General features: G+C 44.1%; 1 protein-coding gene across 1 annotated transcript in view; it reads left to right on the plus strand.

The window, feature by feature from the left end:
• Positions 1 to 19,471, plus strand: part of LOC126194976 (acetylcholinesterase 1-like) — a 187,051-nt gene that overhangs the window by 138,004 nt on the left and 29,576 nt on the right. Inside the window, exons 9-10 of the mRNA XM_049933382.1 lie at positions 5,113 to 5,193; positions 5,278 to 5,378. Coding sequence (XP_049789339.1) covers positions 5,113 to 5,193; positions 5,278 to 5,378 — 182 coding nt within the window. The remainder of the gene's footprint in view (positions 1 to 5,112; positions 5,194 to 5,277; positions 5,379 to 19,471) is intronic.

Consider the following 19,471-nt stretch of genomic DNA (forward strand, 5'->3'; position numbering starts at 1 on the left):
GTGTTGGTTAGCATTCACACGAACTGAAAAGTAGATGCCAGTGTGTGATTTGTAAAAAAAATTCTGGGGGTACCTATGTAAATAAAATTTCATAAAATTCGGCTCTACGCTTTTTTAGGGATTGCAACGAATGTATGATACCAGATAGCCGACATGGTAGCGGATGTTCGGATGTGCCAATTGATGCCCACTGAAAACAAAATAACATCTGGTCGCCTTATTTGTGATGACACCTAACAGAACATGAACACAAATGATGCTCTAGTGCACATAATTTCAGTTAAGCGTTAAAAATGTGGTATTTCTCGTCACACCTCATTACGGCAATTTCTCTTTATTACACTAATGATAATAACAGTAGTGTTAATACCAGCAATGTCTACGGTGTAATGCGTAGTCTGGTTTTAACTAAGGTCAAAACAGCAAATCAAAGATTAAACACGCATTTTTTTAAATTTTCGCTTCTTGGTGAACGACTTCTGTTGATGGAGAAATATAACCTATGGCTCAAATTGTTGACACGTGCATTTTTCGAAATTTTCCTCGACAAGTCGCTCATGCACCTGAACTCTCATTGTACGTACGTATTTTGTTCCCATACTGACCTAGGAATAAAATCTTCAGTGCGGTGGGAAAAGTCGTAGCATCTTTCAACGATTGCTGTTACTTGTTATTACCCCATGTCCGAATGTCGACAATAACAACATTTCTGTCTGCACTTGGTAACACCACTAAACGACGACTAATGTCGCTAACAAGCAGAACCCTTTCAATTAAGTTTCTTCATAAATAGTCTGCTTCACGTCTGCTGTGCAGCGAGCTACGTTAATTTAAGTATTAACTGTATTTTTATTACTTGTCACTTCTTCTTCCGTGTGTTTTTGCTTTTAGGAAGCTTTAATTGTCGAGTGCTAGTAATAGTGTTCCATATATTTCGTTTTTTTTTTTTAATACAGTCAGAGAGTCCCTTTAGTCAACTATAGTGCCAGTAGTGCTAGTGTTTGTTTTCAATACAGTCCAGAGACAGGTAGTGCTATTTTCATTGCTTTTTACAAGAAGTGTCTAGTAACCACAGTTTAGTCAACTATCAGCCGCCTTTAGTGAATTAGCAGTCTAGTTAAAAGTTGATTAACTCTCTACAGTAAATTGATTCCTTAGGATGGATAGGATGTGTGACTGCTGTGTACGGACGTAGGAGGAGCTGGCCACTGTTCGCGAACAGCTGAACGTGTTGATGGCCGCGGTCAGCCGTCTACAGGCTGCTGCCTCGGAGTGTAGCGGCAGTGGGGAGTCTGGTGCGTCGCATGGTACACCCCAGGTGATACGTGCTTCACCCACTGTCCCTGCTGTCAAGACATCTTTGCGGGTACCGGACGCGGTTGGGCCACCCTCTCCCCAAGGGGAGTGGCGGGTTCAGCGGCGTTCGCGGCGCACGACGCGGAGGGTCAATGTGGACGCTGGCCGTGTGGCATCGCCCGCTCTGCCTGTGAGTGGACATGTGGCCGCTCCTTCAGCAAGGTCCGAGCAGGCACACGGGGGGAGGGGTTTATTAGTTATTGGGAGCTCCAACGTTAGGCGGGTGATGGAGCCCCTTAGGGAAATAGCGGAAAGGTCGGGAAAGAAGGCCAGTGTTCACTCTGTCTGCTTGCCGGCGGTTCTCATCCGAGATGTGGAGGAGGCCCTGCCGGCGGCGATAGAGAGCACTGGGTGCACCCAACTGCAAATTGTTGCTCATGTCATCACCAATGACTCCTGCCTTCTGGGTTCAGAGGTCATCCTCAGTTCGTACAGGCGGTTGGTGGAATTAGTGAAGGCGGAAAGCCTCGCTCGCGGAGTGGAATCTGAGTTAACTATTTGTAGTATCGTTCCCAGAACCGATCGCGGTCCTCTGGTTTGGAGCCGAGTGGAAGGCTTAAACCAGAGGCTCAGACGATTCTGCGGAGATCTGGGGTGCAAGTTTCTCGACCTCCACTATCGGGTGGAGAAATGTAGGGTCCCCCTGAATAGGTCAGGCGTGCACTACCCGCCGGAATCGGCTACAAGGGCAGCGTAGTACGTGTGGAGTGCACATGTGGGTTTTTTAGGCTAGAGAATTCCCTCCCTAGGCCCGACAAGATGCTTCCTGAGACGCGGCAAGGTAGGAGTAGGCAAAATGCAACAGGGAATAACAATATTAATGTGCTAATAGTAAACTGCAGGAGCGTCTATAGAAAGGTCCCAGAACTGCTCTCATTAATAAACGGTCACAATGCCCATATAGTACTAGGGACAGAAAGTTGGCTGAAACCAGACGTAAACAGTAATGAAATCCTAAACTCGGATTGGAATGTGTACCGCAGGGACAGGCTGGATAGTGAAGGGGGAGGCGTGTTTATAGCGATAAGAAGTGCAATAGTATCGAAGGAAATTGACGGAGATACGAAATGTGAAATAATTTGGGTGAATGTAACGGTTAAAGCAGGCTCAGACAAGGTAATTGGATGTCTCTATAGGCCCCCTGGCTCAGCAGCTGTTGTGGCTGAGCACCTGAAGGATAATTTGGAAAATATTTCGAGTAGATTTCCCCACCAAGTTATAGTTCTGGGTGGAGATTTTAATTTGCCGGATACAGACTGGGAGGATCAAACGTTGATAACGGGTGGCAAGGACAAAGAATCCAGTGACATTTTTGTAAGTGCGTTATCTGAAAACTACCTTGATCAGTTAAACAGAGAACCGACTCGTGGCAATAACATATTAGACCTTCTGGTGACAAACAGACCCGAACTATTTGAAACAGTTAACGCAGAACAGGGAATCAGCGATCATAAAGCGGTTACTGCATCGATGATTTCAGTCGTAAATAGAAATATTAAAAAAAGTAGGAAGATTATTCTGTTTAGAAAAAGTGACAAAAAGCAGATTACAGAGTACCTGACTGCTCAACACAAAAGTTTTGTCTCAAGTACAGATAGTGTTGAGGATCAGTGGATAAAGTTCAAAACCACCGTAGAATATGATTAGATGAGTATGTGCCAAGCAAGATCGTAAGAGATGGAAAAGAGCCAACGTGGTACAACAACCGAGTTAGAAAACTGCTGCGGAAGCAAAGGGAACGTCACAGCAAACATAAACATAGCCAAAGCCTTGCGGACAAACAAAAATTACGCGAAGCGAAATGTAGTGTGAGGAGGGCTATGCGAGAGGCGTTCAATGAATTCGAAAGTAAAGTTCTATGTACTGACTTCGCAGAAAATCATAAGAAATTTTGGTCTTATGTCAAAGCGGTAGGTGGTCCAGACACTCTGTGACCAAAATGGTACTGAAACAGAGGATGACAGACTAAAGGCCGAAATACTAAATGTCTTTTTCCAAAGCTGTTTCACAGAGGAAGACTGCACTGTAGTTCATCCTCTAGATTGTTGCACAGATGACAAAGTGGTATATATCTAAATAGACGACAGAGGGATAGAAAAACAATTAAAATTGCTCAAAAGAGGAAAGACCGCTGGACCTGATGGGATACCAGTTCGATTTTACACAGAGTACGCGAAGGAACTTGCCCCCCTTCTTGCAGCGGTGTACCGTAGGTCTCTAGAAGAGCGTAACGTCCCAAAAGATTGAAAAGGGCACAGGTCATCCCCGTTTTCAAGAAGGGACGTCGAACAGATGTGCAGAACTATATACCTATATCTCTAACGTCGATCGGTTGTAGAAGTGTGGAACACGTACTATTTTCGAGTATAATGACTTTTCTGGAGACTAGAAATCTACTCCGTAGGAATCATAATGGGTTTCGAAAAAGACGATCGTGTGAAACCCAGATCGCGCTATTCGTCCACGAGGCTCAGAGGGCCATAGACACGGGTTCCCAGGTAGATGCCGTGTTTCTTGACTTCCGCAAGGCGTTTGATATAGTTCCCCACAGTAGTTTAATGAACAAAGTAAGAGCATATGGACTATAAGACTATTTGTGTGATTGATGACCTTGTGGATGACATCGGAAGTTCACTGAGGCGTTTTACAGATGATGCTGTGGTGTATCGAGAGGTTGTAACAATGGAAAATAGTACTGAAATGCATGAGGATCTGCAGCGAATTGACGCATGGTGCAGGGAATGGCAATTGAATTTCAATGTAACCAAGCGTGATGTGCTGTGAATACATAGAAAGATAGATCCCTTATCATTTAGCTACAAAATAGCAGTTCAGCAACTGGAAGCAGTTAATTCCATAAATTATCTGTGAATACGCATTAGGAGTGATTTAAAATGGAATGATCATACAAAGTTGATCGTTGGTAAAGCAGATTCCAGACTGAGATTCATTGGAAGAGACCTAAGGAAATGCAATCCGAAAACAAAGGAAGTAGGTTACAGTACACTAGTTCGCCCACTGCTTGAATACTGCTCATCAGTGTGGGATCCGTACCAGATAGGGTTGATAGATGAGATAGAGAAGATCCAACGGAGAGCAGCGCGCTTCGTTATAGGAACATTTAGTAATCGCGAAAGCGTTACGGAGATGATAAATAAACTCCAGTGGAAGACTCTGCAGGAGAGACGCTCAGTAGCTTGGTACGGGCTTTTGTTAAAGTTTCGAGAACATACCTTCACCGAAGAGTCAAGCAGTATATTGCTCCCTCCTACGTATATCTCGCGAAGAGACCATGAGGATAAAATCAGAGAGATTAGAGCCCACACAGAAGCATACCGACAATCCTTCTTTGCACGAAGAATACGAGACCGGAATAGAAGGGAGAACCGATAGAGGTACTCAAGGTACCCTCCACCACACACCGTCGGGTGGCTTGCGGAGTATGGATGTAGATGTAGATGTAGAATGTAAATTGTCAAAACGCAGTATTTCATCAGACTTTCTATTTTAATTCCTCACGGCTCCTTCAACACTCGCTACAAAATTATAGCGAGATTTATGCAAACCAAACTTACAATGAGGTAAATTGACAACTCATGGATGTCTCTGGAGCTATGCAACACCATGAGCAAAGGCCAAGTCATCTCACAACGTCGCTCTCGTCAATAAATCTAAAATTCAACGACACTAGTCAAATATGAAGGAACAGAAGGTGCAGAAGTTTACTTTTTTTGTTTTGTTATGTTTTTTTTCCAGATGTGGAAAAGATGGGAGCAGATACGTCAACACCAGGCGGCCTCCGTCTCTACCTGGAGTATTATTTCCGCAAAGCATTCAGTAAGTAGCATAGTTACCACTTTTAAGCAACGAAGAGTTAAATTATGCTGTCATGATGGTACAAGGTGTCGGCATACTTTTCAGATATGGACTACAACCCCGTCATCTCCAGCGCAATGCGCGAGCTCTTCTTCAAGCCTCAGGGACAAAACAAGACTGTCAACTTGACCATTAGTCTCACAGACGTAAGTAACGATAAGACTAATAGTAATTCCGAGGAAAGGGGTTCATTGGCGATTTGCCAAGGATACGAAAGGTACTCAAAGTCACATTTTCTTGCTCCTTATTTAAGTAATTCGCAACTTTTTTTATTATTACTTGCTACGCTGGTACGTGACTAATATCAAAGATTTATTTCATGTTCATTATAATTCATACAGCCAAATTACGGGGACAAAAGTACGTTAGCATACAGACGCCAAGCGTAATCGGGAAAGGAGAGAAGCTGACAGAGAAGATTTCCCAACAAACAGAAAATTCTGGGTTTGAGTGGGTACTTGAGTAAGATACAACAAACTGTAATGCATATGCATCAGGCGCCGCTAAAGAGGGTTCTTCCATTACATGTTGAGTAAATGCTAACAAATTTATTGACATCTAGTATGTGAATGCATGGAGTCTGTTCTTTCGGACATGTCTGTAGGAGCAGACACCTAACAGAATCTGCAGCTATGAAACATTATTGAGACGTGGGACTTGGGGAAAGCAGGAAAAGGTGTGGATGGGGCATAATCAGTTACCGTTGGTAAACACATACACTTTATTTAAGGAAATAATTTTTTGAAATCCATCACTTAAAAAAAAATTGACTGAAACACAAGCTACACTGACGGCTGCAGGCCTTATTAAGAAGAATTCAAATTATTTGTCGGCTGAAGGCCACAAGCAATAGGAATAATTTAAACAAAATATTATTTTTAAACAATTGACACAATCAGTCCAAATAAAAAAAGGGGAGTGATCCACAGACAGTTCTCCAAGGACCGACCTGAGAAAAGTCCCTACAGTTGCGTAAGTGGTGAGACAGATAGCCAAGAGTTATGTTCACCTAACAGGATGGAAACTCAAACTAGGGACAGTTTAAACGCCGATCAATCCTCTTTCCAAATCCATCTAACGTGTGATAACCAGTACAACGATGGAAAAATTCAAGCGAGGGCGGAGTGACAGGCAGCGCAATGTCTTCACAATCCGGTGTTTAAAACATCGAAAGGCAGATGGAACCATTATAACCAAGGCAGACAAAAGAAACCACAATCCACACCGCAATCAAGGAGGCTGTTGAACTACATGTCATGGTGGACACCATCGGCAAGACGAGGAAAAGTACACTGTCGCAGACATACGCTGATCTCCAGGGCAGGTAACTGGGGCGTTAGCGGCCACTAAGCAGTAAAATACCGCTGGTTGCACTTCACCAAACACAAAATTCAAAAACTAATAAGAGGCAGTAGGAGACAGCTAATAGATTCCGCCATCTCGACACGCTCCACTTGCTGCTGTTCGTCTCACAGCGACCCTCGAGCAGCAATGCAGGAACAAATGTCGTGATCATCAAAATGGGGGTTTCACTACTGGATTAATGTTCACTGAACTGAACGTGCTGGGTCCAGTGGTCAATGAGGCTGTAGCCCTCGCAACTACAGCCCCTCGATCCGTCAATGCCTGCATGCTGCCAGCAGTCCCGGCACGTCCACGCGCTGCCGGACCTCTCTGCTGCTCCGTCCCAACCGAACTACCGACACACCCGACCCGGAAAACACTTCACATCCTTCCAAAGATAGTACGGGTACTAGATATCTATAAACGCTGCTTTTGCCACTTGTGGACAGACAATTCTAGCAAATGTAGTGGCGCCAGTAAACAGAAGACGAATACGAGACGCCACTATCCCTATTACACGATGCCAACGTACCAACGGCACCAACGCGAGCCGCACACGGCTCAATTATGTGTAAATTGAAAGGGATCACAGTTGTCAACTGCAGCGAGACATTACGCGGAATCAGCGGTGACAACTGAAAATGTGTACGGGAGTGGGATTCGAACCCGGGATCTCCGGCTTACTAGGCACAGAGGTTAACGCACCTGTTAGTAAGCAGGAGATCCCGTGTTCGAATCTCGCTCCGATACATATTGTCGCTCGTCGCCGCTGATTCCGCGTAATTTCCCGTTGCTGCTGACAGCAATGATCCCCTTCAATTTACAAGTTATTGATATCTTCCGATCGTGAGTTTAATTAATAGACTATACATTAACATAAGGAGCAATCAAATGGAAATGAGACACATGAGAAAAAGTAAGTAAACTGTTTATTATTGCAAAATTAATCGCCGTAAATATTAACACATTTATCTCACCGTGAGATAAGACCGTCACTGCCTTAAAGGAAAAATGTTAGTAGTGGCCTGTGGAACCGTGATTGTACCCAGGCGTGCATCTCTTCCTCCGAAGTGAAGCAACGGCCACGAATATCTTCTTTCAGGGCTCCAAAGATACGGAAACCGTATGGAGAGATATCTAGACTGTATGCGAGATGTGGCAGGGCTTCCCAGTGAAACTCTTACAGAGTGGTCGAAACAAAGTGGGCAGCATGTGGGCGATCATTACCCTGTAAGAGAATGGTGCTGTCCGTCAGCATTCCTGTGAGTTTGGACTTGATGGCGCCTTCAATTTTTGCGAAATGCACTCGTACCGCTGTACTTATAGTGTGGCGCCGTGTTCCGGGAAAAAGTATTCAACGGGCCCTTGCTGTCAAAGAAAAAGGCCATCATGACTTTCCCGAAGCTGGCGTGCCTGTTGTCCGACTCAGCTGCAGAAGTTTTACAGGTAAACTGTAGCACATCCACCACACAGTCGCGATCTCTCCCCATGCAACTTCAATATTTTTGGAGCCCCGAGGAAATACATTCGTGGCTGTCGATTATCTTCGAACATAGAACTCCACACCTGGGTACAATCATGGTTGCATATTTGCAGTCGCAAACTTTTTTCAATGAAGGTACTGACCGTCGTTTCACAGTGGGTTAAATGCATTAACAATTACTTTCCAAATAATAAACACTTTACTTACCGTCTCTCACCTATGCGTAATTTTCATTTGACGGCCTCATATCTGTGCTGCGGCTCGCGTTGGTGCTGTTTGTAGGTCTCTGTCCTCTGTTGGAGGCCAGACTGTATCGTTTGGTTGACATTGTTGCGGTTGTTTGTCGTCTTCTCGTGTTGGCTGGCGCTACTTGGTTTTGCAAGCGTTGCTTGTCCGCTAGTGGCAGCAGCGGCGGTCTTCGATATGCAGTAACTGTGCCCCTATCTTTGGAGCGACGTCGTGGTTCTTCCGCATCGTGTCAAGTGTACAGTTCAGTTGGGAACTCAGGAGGAGCCAGGTCTGCACAGTGCGTGAACACACTGGCGGCGCCCATGGACTGCTGGATCGGAGGCCTGTGGTCACGAGGGTGCACGACCTCGTCGTAAACCGGATCCTGCAAGTTTTAAGTTGAGTTCCTTTGGACCCAAGTAGAGAAACCTCCACCATTGTGAGATCTTGCGATTCTCCAGTGACTTGGGTACGTGTTGCTGCTCGTAGTGTTGCTAAGATAAGAGCAGTGAGTGGAGTGCTTGGGGAAGGCGGATCTGATTAGCTTTCTGGGACTTCTAATTACTATTTATTGCGTTCAATTTGTTACTGTTTGTTAAATTCAGCCAGCGGCAGTTTTCCTGCCTCGTGGCTGCTAACGCCCCAGTTACCTGCCCTGAGGGTTAGTACAGGGTGTTTCAAAAATGACCGGTATATTTGAAACGGCAATAAAAACTAAACGAGCAGCGATAGAAATACACCGTTTGTTGCAATATGCTTGGGACAACGTAACCGAATCCTGCCTTCCCTTGACTGCCAGGTTCAAATGGCTTTCAAATGGCTATGAGCACTATGGGACTTAACATCTGAGGTCATCAGTCCCCTAGAACTTAGAACTACTTAAACCTAACTAACCTAATGACATCACACACATCCATACCCGGGGCAGGATTCGAACCTGCAACCGTAGCGGTCGCGCAGTTCCGACTACCGCGTTCCAAGTATATATAAGTCATATATAGCAATTGACAAGCCGTGGCTATGAGCGATCTAGTCCATGCTGAGAACAAAATGCTGTTGGGAGTCTATATCACAGACTGATTAAAATTTGAACTGACAGTGCAAATCATACTTCTGTGTCCTTACACAGTTGTAAGCAACAAACAAGGTGAGATCACTACGCATGACCCAAGTTTAATAAAGAAACTTACCATTCTTTAATAAAATGAACCAAGAATTAAATGTTGACATATGAAATCACCGGTAAGCTGGCAATCCGGATTCGAATTCCGGTCCGGCAAGAATTTCCATTGTCGTCATTCCATTACACAGCTGATGGTAACCCATATTCGCAATTGTGAATACACTTAATGTAATACTGATGTAACTCGAGAAGGGGAATAGCATGGGTTGAGATGTGAGTTGGATTTTGTATGGAGGAGGGAGACATACTAGGATAAGTCATGCAGGTCTCATAACCACTGTGCCAGTTTGACATAGCGACTAGCGCATCGGCCGAGTAAGAAGGAAATCTGGGTTCGAATCCAGGTACGGGTACAAATTTTAATTGTTTCGGCCTACATCATTATCGTGAATAATTTATTGTTTTATTTTGTTTTGTAGGGTAACGACTCAATATTCTTTACATCCAGCGATACTAGTTGCCTGTACAAAACTGTAGTCACCACTTTACAAGTTGCCTGTACAAAACTATAGTCACCACCGTTAAAGTCGTGTGGTCCCTTTCTTGCACCATAGCGGACGATTTGTTTATGTGTCTGTGCGAGCCGGCTGTCGAAGCCGAGCGGTTCTAGGCGCTTCAGCCCGGAACCGCGCTGCTGCTACTGTCGCAGATTCGAATCCTGCCTCGGGCATGGATGTGTGTGATGTCCTTAGGTTAGTTAGGTTTAGGTAGTTCTAAGTCTAGAGGACTGATGACCTCAGATGTTAGGTCCCATAGTGCTTAGAGCCATTTGAACCTTTTTTTTTTGTGCGTATTCAGAAAATAATGTTCGACTCAAAGCTATGTAACAAACGTAAAAACGGTGGTCTTCAGAACATTGCAACCAGCAAGGGATCGTAGACAAACGTCACCTCTCGTCAAAGGCAGACGGTCTCAAACCAACAGGAATGGCTTTTCAGTGAATATAGATCCATCGCAACAGATTTCCAAGCGAATGTTGCCACGGGGGCTGCAGTGGACATTTGGTGTCGGGCACATCGCGAAACGGCACCGCTCAACCGTGTGACACTAAGCTGCATGTTTTCAATTGGCCATACAAACAGAAACTTGACAGTAACCCTCTGGAAGCGAACAACGTGGCACGACGGGTCAGAATTTTGACTCTGTTCTAATAATACAAGGTATCAGCTGTACTTACGGCCAAATCGGACGTTTATTACCCATTGTGTGAAGGGTGTAATTCAAGACGGAGATAGCTCTGTGTAAGTGTTCTCTCATTTTTTTCCTTTAGGACTTTTTGTATCATCACTTGGACCAAATCATTCAGGTTACCGTGAACATTGAGCAGAATGTTTAGTGTAGCATTCTCAGTGATCGAATGTTGCCCTTACCTTTACATCTTCTTGACAGCGCACTGTCAATAATCCCGCCTTCCACGGCTAGATGAAATGAAATGAAATGAAATGTCGTGTGACGAGGGCCTCCCGTCGGGTAGTCTGCTCGCCTGGTGCAAGTCTTTTGATTTGACGCCACTTCGGCGACTTGCGAGTCGATGGGGATGAAATTATGATGATTAGGACAACACAACACCCAGTCCCTGATCGGAGAAAATCTCCGACCCAGCCGGGAATCGAAACCGGGCCCTTCGGATTGACAGTCCGTCACGCTGACCACTCAGCTACCAGGGGCGGACTCCACGGCTAGATGAGAAGCGTTCACAGGACTGCACGCGTAAGTTCGTTGGGACAGACACTGAGGCACCTTATCGCATCTCAACTTACCAGTCAAATCACCAGTTCTTAACCAACTAAAAGTCATTGGAACTATTTGGAACTGTCGGCAAAACTTAGTAGTCAACATAAACGGGAGTTTGGTAGATCTGCGGGATCTAACCGCTAATGAGTGGCTTCAACTGGATACACCATAATTGACGAACGTTATCTCATCTCTTCCTCGCTAAATTCGGCTGTTATAAAGACTAGCGGCAGCTTCACAAAGTATTAGCTAGTTTTCTGCTTGTGGTGAGTAATTCTTTCTCCAGGGTGTCTGACTGCAATTTTCTGATCTCAGTAAGTAGTGTAAGGAAAGAGATACAGGAACTTTTTTTTTGCTTTCATACTAAATAAAATAATCTAATAATAGAATGCGGAACTCTCCGAAATTTTCGAATGTCACGCTATAGTCATAATCTTATGAAACAACTGAGTGTTTGCGATGCTGCAAGTCACCGATGTTCACTTGGTCCTTCCTCTCACATCTAACCAGTAGATTACGTCCCTTTTATTTTACTTACTTGTCAGAAAACTATTTCCATAATTTTTCTTCTTCCTGGTCATCCTCAATCTTTCAGTCAGTAGAATTCCATATTGCGATTGTCGTTATCTCTCTAATTGGATCTATTTCTTCATTTCTACATAATTAGAGACAGCATTAAGTATGTCTCCTTTTAAAAATGTCGGTCGTCGTCTCCCTCGGGCTACTTCTCCTTGTAATACTCCTTCCCTGTTATTTACAAGAAACTGGCTGTGGTCGTATTTTATGAGCAATGCATTAGTTTTTCGTTCTCTCCATTGTTCTCCCAGCTGACTTTTCCTCACAATTTCTTTGCACGATTCCCTGGTTTGGGCTTTTATCTATCCACTATATCCTTAACACGCACCTGCAGCACCGTATTTCCAATGTTTCAAGGGTTTCATTTTTGTCTATTGTCCGTATCTCATAGCACACAGTACTGCGTTCCAAATGCAGCACTTAACCATCGCCGGCCGCGGTGGCCGTGCGGTTCTGGCGCTGCAGTCCGGAACCGCGGGACTGCTACGGTCGCAGGTTCGAATCCTGCCTCGGGCATGGGTGTGTGTGATGTCCTTAGGTTCTAGGGGACTTATGACCTAAGATGTTGAGTCCCATAGTGCTCAGAGCCATTTGAACCGTTTTTTGAACTTAACCATCTTTTCCCTCACTTCAGTATTTATGTTCTTTGAACAAACATTTTCCATTCATCGATGAACGTTTCTTTTGCTTCTCTAATTGTTAGCTGTATTTCTTCTTTGTTTCTTCGTATTCAGTTATGCTATCAAGATTCCTAATTGTTTGTATGATATTGTTCATTTTATGTTCTCTTCTCAAATTTTGACGTTTATTTCTTCTGGTTCCTTGTGGCGCACGATTATTTATGTCTTTTTGAGTTAATTTCCGTTTTGTACTTATCCCTATACTATATCCATAAGTTCTAAAATTCTTTACACATTTCTTTTATCTGGAGCTATCACAGCTATGTCATCCGCAAACCTAAGCAAAATATCTGTCCATTCGAATATTTATTTTCTTCAGTCTCCTTTCTACCTCATAATCATCGCTCCTCACCTTTCGACCTAGGCGTCTCAAGAATTAGTACTTAAGAAATTGTTTCGTGGCGTCCTTTTAAGAGAATTTGATATTTGTGATTTGGACTCTGCAGACAGATTGTTGTTGCACATACCCGAATGGTGTCCACGCTCTGAATACAGTTGAGGTACCGCAAGAGAAAGCTCCGTTTTATAAAGCTCGGTCACGTGACTAATGATACAGCGCTACCGGACGACAGAACCATGTATAATATTTAAGAATATGCGTCCGTGGCCCAGTAAACAAAAGTACTTCCTTTAATCTACTGCGCTCGAAAAGCCACTATGCTGCTAGGCTTTGCATCCTGTTCACACACTCACACACGGACCCAATAACACACGAGTACAGGGGAAATGAAGTGAAATGAAATGCAAACTCAGGACGCTGCCAAACGCTTTGCAAGCCTCCCTCAACGAGGACGAATCGCGTCGACTTTTCCGCCGATGCTGCATATTTTGCCAAGCTCGGACGCGAGAGCGGAGATCAGAACAACTAAACGGCGCAACTGTTTTGTAGATAGACTTCAAATGGGTGTGAAAATAATAGTAACGCCTTAAAGAATTTATTTCTACTGCCAATGACCGTCTTAAACGTGGCGTGCGACAGAGATTCGCCACCAAGAGTTGTTACATTTGAATATGGTAACACTGATGACGTAGAGCCACATTTAACTACAACTTACTTTAGTAATTTCACTTGGGTAAGTGTTTTATAATGTGCTGGTACGTTCCTCTCCTGTGTATTTTCCACCATTAATGTGTTGAAGGATGATAGACTCTAAGCTCTAACTTGGAAATATAGTACTTCCGGACCCATGTGCACATAACATATTTTATTCCTTTACTGCGAGGAGTTTTTCCTGAAAGTTTTACCACACCCTTTTGTTACACTGTTATATTTCATGCACCCTAAGACAAACAACTCGTCTTACATCGTCCATTCGAGGATCGGATGTTGAAAGCTGGGTTACCTATACTGAGATGCAGTTTTATTAGCCCACCCTGTACCTTTCGCCTCTGGATTTTGTGTATCTACATGTGATAAACTTTAATGCGACATCTCTTATGATCTCAATGACTAAAGGTTGATTGTGTGCCTGTAGCAGACATCACACTGTTTTTTTTATTTTTCAGCACTGAGAACTTCGGCTTTAATGAGCCGCCCTCGCTACCGGCATGTCAGAGTCAGCTTGTTGTGCGCTGCAGGAACATACTCAACAGTTAACGCCACCGCTTATAACTACGAGGATCACTCCAAAAGAAATGCACGCTATTTTTTTTAAAATCCATCTTTTATTCTACATGTTTGAAAGTTTTACAGTGTGTAGATACATCCGTTAGGAACAATATTTTCATTTCTCCACATAATTTTCATCCCTCTCAACTGCCTTACGCCATCGTGGAACCAGCGGCTGTATACCCGCACGTTAAAATTCTGGACCAACCTGTTGGAGCCACTGTTTGGCAGCGTGCACAAGGGAGTCATCATCTTCAAACCTTGTTCCACGAAGAGAGCCTTTCAGCTTCCCAAAGAGATGATAGTCACATGGAGCCAGGTCAGGACTGTAAGTCTGGTGTCTCAGTGTTGCCAATCTGAGTTCTGTGATCGCTTCCATGGTTTTTTGACTGACATGTGGCCGTGCATTGTCGTGCAACAGCAAAACATCCTGCTTTTACCGATGTGGTCGAACACGACGCAGTCGAGCTTGAAGTTTTTTTAGTGTCGTCACATATGCATCAGAACTTGTCGTGGTTCCACTTGGCATGATGTCCACAAGCAGGAGTCCTTCGGAATCGAAAAACACCGTAGCCATAAATTTTCTATCAGAAGGTGTGGTTTTGATTTTTTTTCCTTGGGTGAATTTGCATGATGCCACTCCATTGATTGCCTCTTCGTCTCTGGTAAAAAATGATGGAGCCATGTTTCATCACCTGTCACGATTCTTCCGAGAAATTCATCTCCACCATTCTCGTACTGTTTCAAAAGTTTGCTGCATACCGTTTTTCTTGTTTCTTTGTGAGCCACTGTCAACATCCTGGGAACCCACCTGGCACAAACCTTTTTTAACGCCAACACTTTCAGTATTCTGCAAAGACTTCCTCCCCTATCCCAAAGTAGCGTGACAATTCGTTCACAGTGTTGCGTCTGTCAGCAGTCACCAATTCGTCAACTCTCTGCACATTGTCTGGAGTGTGTGCAGTACGAGGTCTGCTGCTGCGAGGACAATCCTCAATATTGCCGTGCCCGCTTTTATCACATAACCTGCTTGCCCACCGACTAACTGTACTGCGATCGACAGCAGCATCTCCGTACACCTTTATCAACCTCTTGTGAATGTTTCCCACTGTCTCGTTTTCACAATACAGGAATTCTATGACAGCAAGTTGCTTCTGACGAACATCAAGTGTATATGCCATCTTGAAGACATGCCGTGACGGCGCCCCTCACGGGAACAGGTTGAACTAAGTTTGAAAACAAACGGGAAGGATGTATCTACACACTGTAAGACTTTCACACAAGCAGAATTAAAACTGTATTTTTACAGGAGTAGTGTGCATTTCTTTTGGAATGACCCTCGTAATAACAGCTGTCAGACCTAACGCGTTCGTGACAAACCAACTGATTGTGCATACGGGCAATACCTAAATAGTGAAATGAAATGATCGTACGGCATTGTTGGCCGGGATGTCCCATTCGGGTTTGGCCGCCAAGTGCAAGTCTTATTCAGTCGGTGCCACATTGGGCGAATTACGGCCTATAATTAGGATGAAATGATGATGAGGACAACACAACACCCAGTCCACGAGCGGAGAATATCTCCAACCCGGCCGCGAATCTAACCCGGCCCGAGTGCATGGGAGGCAAGCACGTTACCACCCTGATAAGCAGACGGAGAATACCTAAATGAACGCAGTGAAACGTAAAATAGATATCCTTCGAAAGTTTCATAAAAGACTGCAAAAACACTACAAAAGCGCTAGAGCGCAGTGAAAGAAGACAGCCACGTAATTGTGGGTTTGAATCAAGTTCAACTAGATTTAACAATCCAGATATCATCATCTCGGCAACAGCGTGCGGAAAAGAGACACATTCCTACACTCAAGTACTAAATTCATAAGCACGCATGTGACGCCATTGAAACAGCGTTAGACATTATTACTCACTAACTATAACAGGATACAGCGATTTTCCTTTTATTCAAAAACGGTTTAAGGGTGGTGCTCTGGTGCAGTGCACCTTAGAAAATATGTTTAAATGAATTAGTTTCTGGAATGGGATATCGCTGCAAAATAAATTAATACTGGAATACAGGAGTTTTCACAGGAGATGCACTCTACTCAACAAGAGATGAATAGGATCGTAACTCTGAGCTGTCACGTCGTATCTGAATTTATTGACTGGAATGGACTTACGCTTCCTGATGGGACCGTAGCAACGTCAACGTTGTATCGCCGTGGATGCGATGCAGATGTTGTGGTCGGCGCCTTCATTTCGCCTAAACAAGCAATCGTGCACTTAACGGGCATTGGTTTTGACGTCATATACAAAGCAATCAGCGGACCTGGCAGGCTCATCATTGCGTTCAATTCCGCTTAGTCACACACGTCCGCCTAGCACAGAAGTCGGAAGCGATCTGCTCCGCCCAACCTTCGTTCTCGGTCCTCGCCAGTTTCCCAAATCACTAATATTTTAGCTTTGCCCTTCAATTAATAAAACTTTCAATATTCCTGTGTTTACGTGCAATGTAAATCTTTCTTCAAACGGATTTGAACGCCCATATGATTCACTAGGCGTGGAGGACCCATAGTCCACGGTCTTCGACTAATCAACCAAGCCATTAAATTCCGAATGAAAATTATCAGCAATGACGGCTGAAGGCTACCGGCTTAAGGGGACCACACCGTGGTACAGGTGGAAAAAAATCGATTTTCGGTTTTCATCATATTTAGATAGATTACTGTTTTATTTAAGTACTCTGAAAAGGATTTTGATGAGAAATTTTTTTTTCGAGCATTTAAAGAGCATTTTCCTTCCACGTGTGTTTATGTGCCACGCCCACTTTTCTCTCACCAACTTTTCTGCATATATTTTAGATCATTATATCCCCTATATTGCACGTTAGGGATTTTTTTTTACTCCCTAGTGTGTCGGCTATCCTTGGAATGCAACGATCGGTATTCTTTTGTTTCTGCTGTTTGTAAAAAACACCCTTTCAAACACGCGGTTAGTTTTGTTCAAGTGTAGCCCGCATCTCGTGGTCGTGCGGTAGCGTTCTCGCTTCCCACGCCCGTGTTCCCGGGTTCGATTCCCGGCGGGGTCATGGATTTTCTCTGCCTCGTGATGGCTGGGTGTTGTGTGCTGTCCTTAGGTTAGTTAGGTTTAAGTAGTTCTAAGTTCTAGGGGACTTATGACCACAGCAGTTGAGTCCCATAGTGCTCAGAGCTATTTGAACCATTTTTTTTTTTGTTCAAGTGTGATGACGAGTAGTTGTTATACTTACGTTTGCAGTGCTTGTTTACGTGCGTTTTGTTGTGTTTATTGAAGATGACGAAACGTAAAGGCATTTTCAAGAAACGAAAATTTAGAGGAAACAAGTTTAGAAAGCTTCCTGTACAAGATGTTATGTCGCCTGGCAACGATGTTTCTAATTGTAATTCTTCAACAAGTGCATCATCAAAGAAGCTCTCACCATTTCAAGAGAGTTAAAACGAATTTACTGTACATGACAAGGGTTGAACCAACATTATTATAAATTTAAGAATATTATCAGACGTAATTTCTAAATTTGTACAGTGCCAGTGGGTCTAGCAATTGCTTCGGATTTAATTTGCACTAAATGCTGGTCTAGGAGTAGCGTCTTTGATTCATAATCAAAACGTCTTCGGTCCCGGGTTCGATCCCCACAACTGCCTAAATTTTGATAAATAATCAGCATTGGCGGCCGAAGACTTCCGGCATAAGAAGTCAGCCTCATTCTGCCAACGGCCTTGTCAAAGAGGGCGGAGGAGCGGATAGAGGTTCAGGGCACTCTCTTGGCCTAGGGGTGGGAAACTGCCCCTAAAGGCGGAAGAATCAGCCATGATCAACGACATGAGGATGCAGAAGGCAATGGAAACCACTGCATTAAAGACACGTAACGTGTATCCACAGGACATGTGGCCTGTAATTGAAGAAGTGTCATGATGATCTCTCCATTGGCAAAAGATTCCGGAATAGTCCCCCATTCGAATCTCCGGGAGGGGACTGCCAAGGGGGAGGTTACCATGAGAAAAAGACTGAATAATCAACGAAAGGATAACGTTCTACGAGTCGGGGCGTGGAATGTCAGAAGCTTCAACGTGGTAGGGAAACTAGAAAATCTGAAAAGGGAAATGCAAAGGCTCAATCAAGATATAGTAGGGGTCAGTGAAGTGAAGTGGAAGGAAGACAAGGATTTCTCGTCAGATGAGTATCGGGTATTATCAACAGCAGCAGAAAATGGTATAACAGGTGTAGGATTCGTTATGAATAGGAAGGTAGGGCAGAGGGGTGTTACTGTGAACAGTTCAGTGACCGAGTTGTTCTAATCAGAATCGACAGCAGACCAACACCGACAACGATAGTTCAGGTATACATGCCGACGTCGCAAGCTGAAGATGAACAGATAGAGAAAGTGTATGAGGATATTGAAAGGGTAATGCAGTATGTAAAGGGGGACGAAAATCTAATAGTCATGGGCGACTGGAATGCAATTGTAGGGGAAGGAGTAGAAGAAAAGGTTACAGGAGAATATGGGCTTGGGACAAGGAATGAAAGAGGAGAAAGACTAATTGAGTTCTGTAACAAGTTTCAGTTAGTAATAGCGAATACCCTGTTCAAAAATCACAAGAGGAGGAGGTATACTTGGAAAAGGCCGGGAGATACGGGAAGATTTCAATTAGATTACATCATGATCAGACAGAGATTCCGAAATCAGATACTGGATTGTAAGGCGTACCCAGGAGCAGATATAGTCTGAGATCACAATATAGTAGTGATGAAGAGTAGGCTGAAGTTCAAGAAATTAGTCAGGAAGAATCAATACGCAAAGAAGTGGGATACGGAAGTGCTAAGGAATGACGAGATACGTTTGAAGTTCTCTAACGCTATAGATACAGCAATAAGGAATAGCGCAGTAGGCAGTACAGTTGAAGAGGAATGGACATCTCTAAAAAGGGCCATCACAGAAGTTGGGAAGGAAAACATAGGTACAAAGAAGGTAGCTGCGAACAAACCATGGGTAACAGAAGAAATAGTTGGTTGGTTGGTTGGTTTGGGGAAGGAGACCAGACAGCGTGGTCATCGGTCTCATCGGATTAGAGAAGGATGGGGAAGGAAGTCGGCCGTGCCCTTTCAGAGGAACCATCCCGGCATTGGCCTGGATCGATTTAGGGAAATCACGGAAAACCTAAATCAGGATGGCCGGACGCGGGGTTGAACCGTCGTCCTCCCGAATGCGAGTCCAGTGTCTAACCACTGCGCCAAACCGAAGAAATACTTCAGTTGATTGATGAAAGGAGGAAGTACAAACATGTTCCGGGAGAATCAGGAATACAGAAATACAAGTCACTGAGGAATGAAATAAATAGGAAGTGCAGGGAAGCTAAGACGAAATTAAT

This window comes from Schistocerca nitens, chromosome 7 (genome assembly GCF_023898315.1).
Source record: "Schistocerca nitens isolate TAMUIC-IGC-003100 chromosome 7, iqSchNite1.1, whole genome shotgun sequence".
Taxonomy (NCBI): Eukaryota; Metazoa; Arthropoda; class Insecta; order Orthoptera; family Acrididae; genus Schistocerca; species Schistocerca nitens.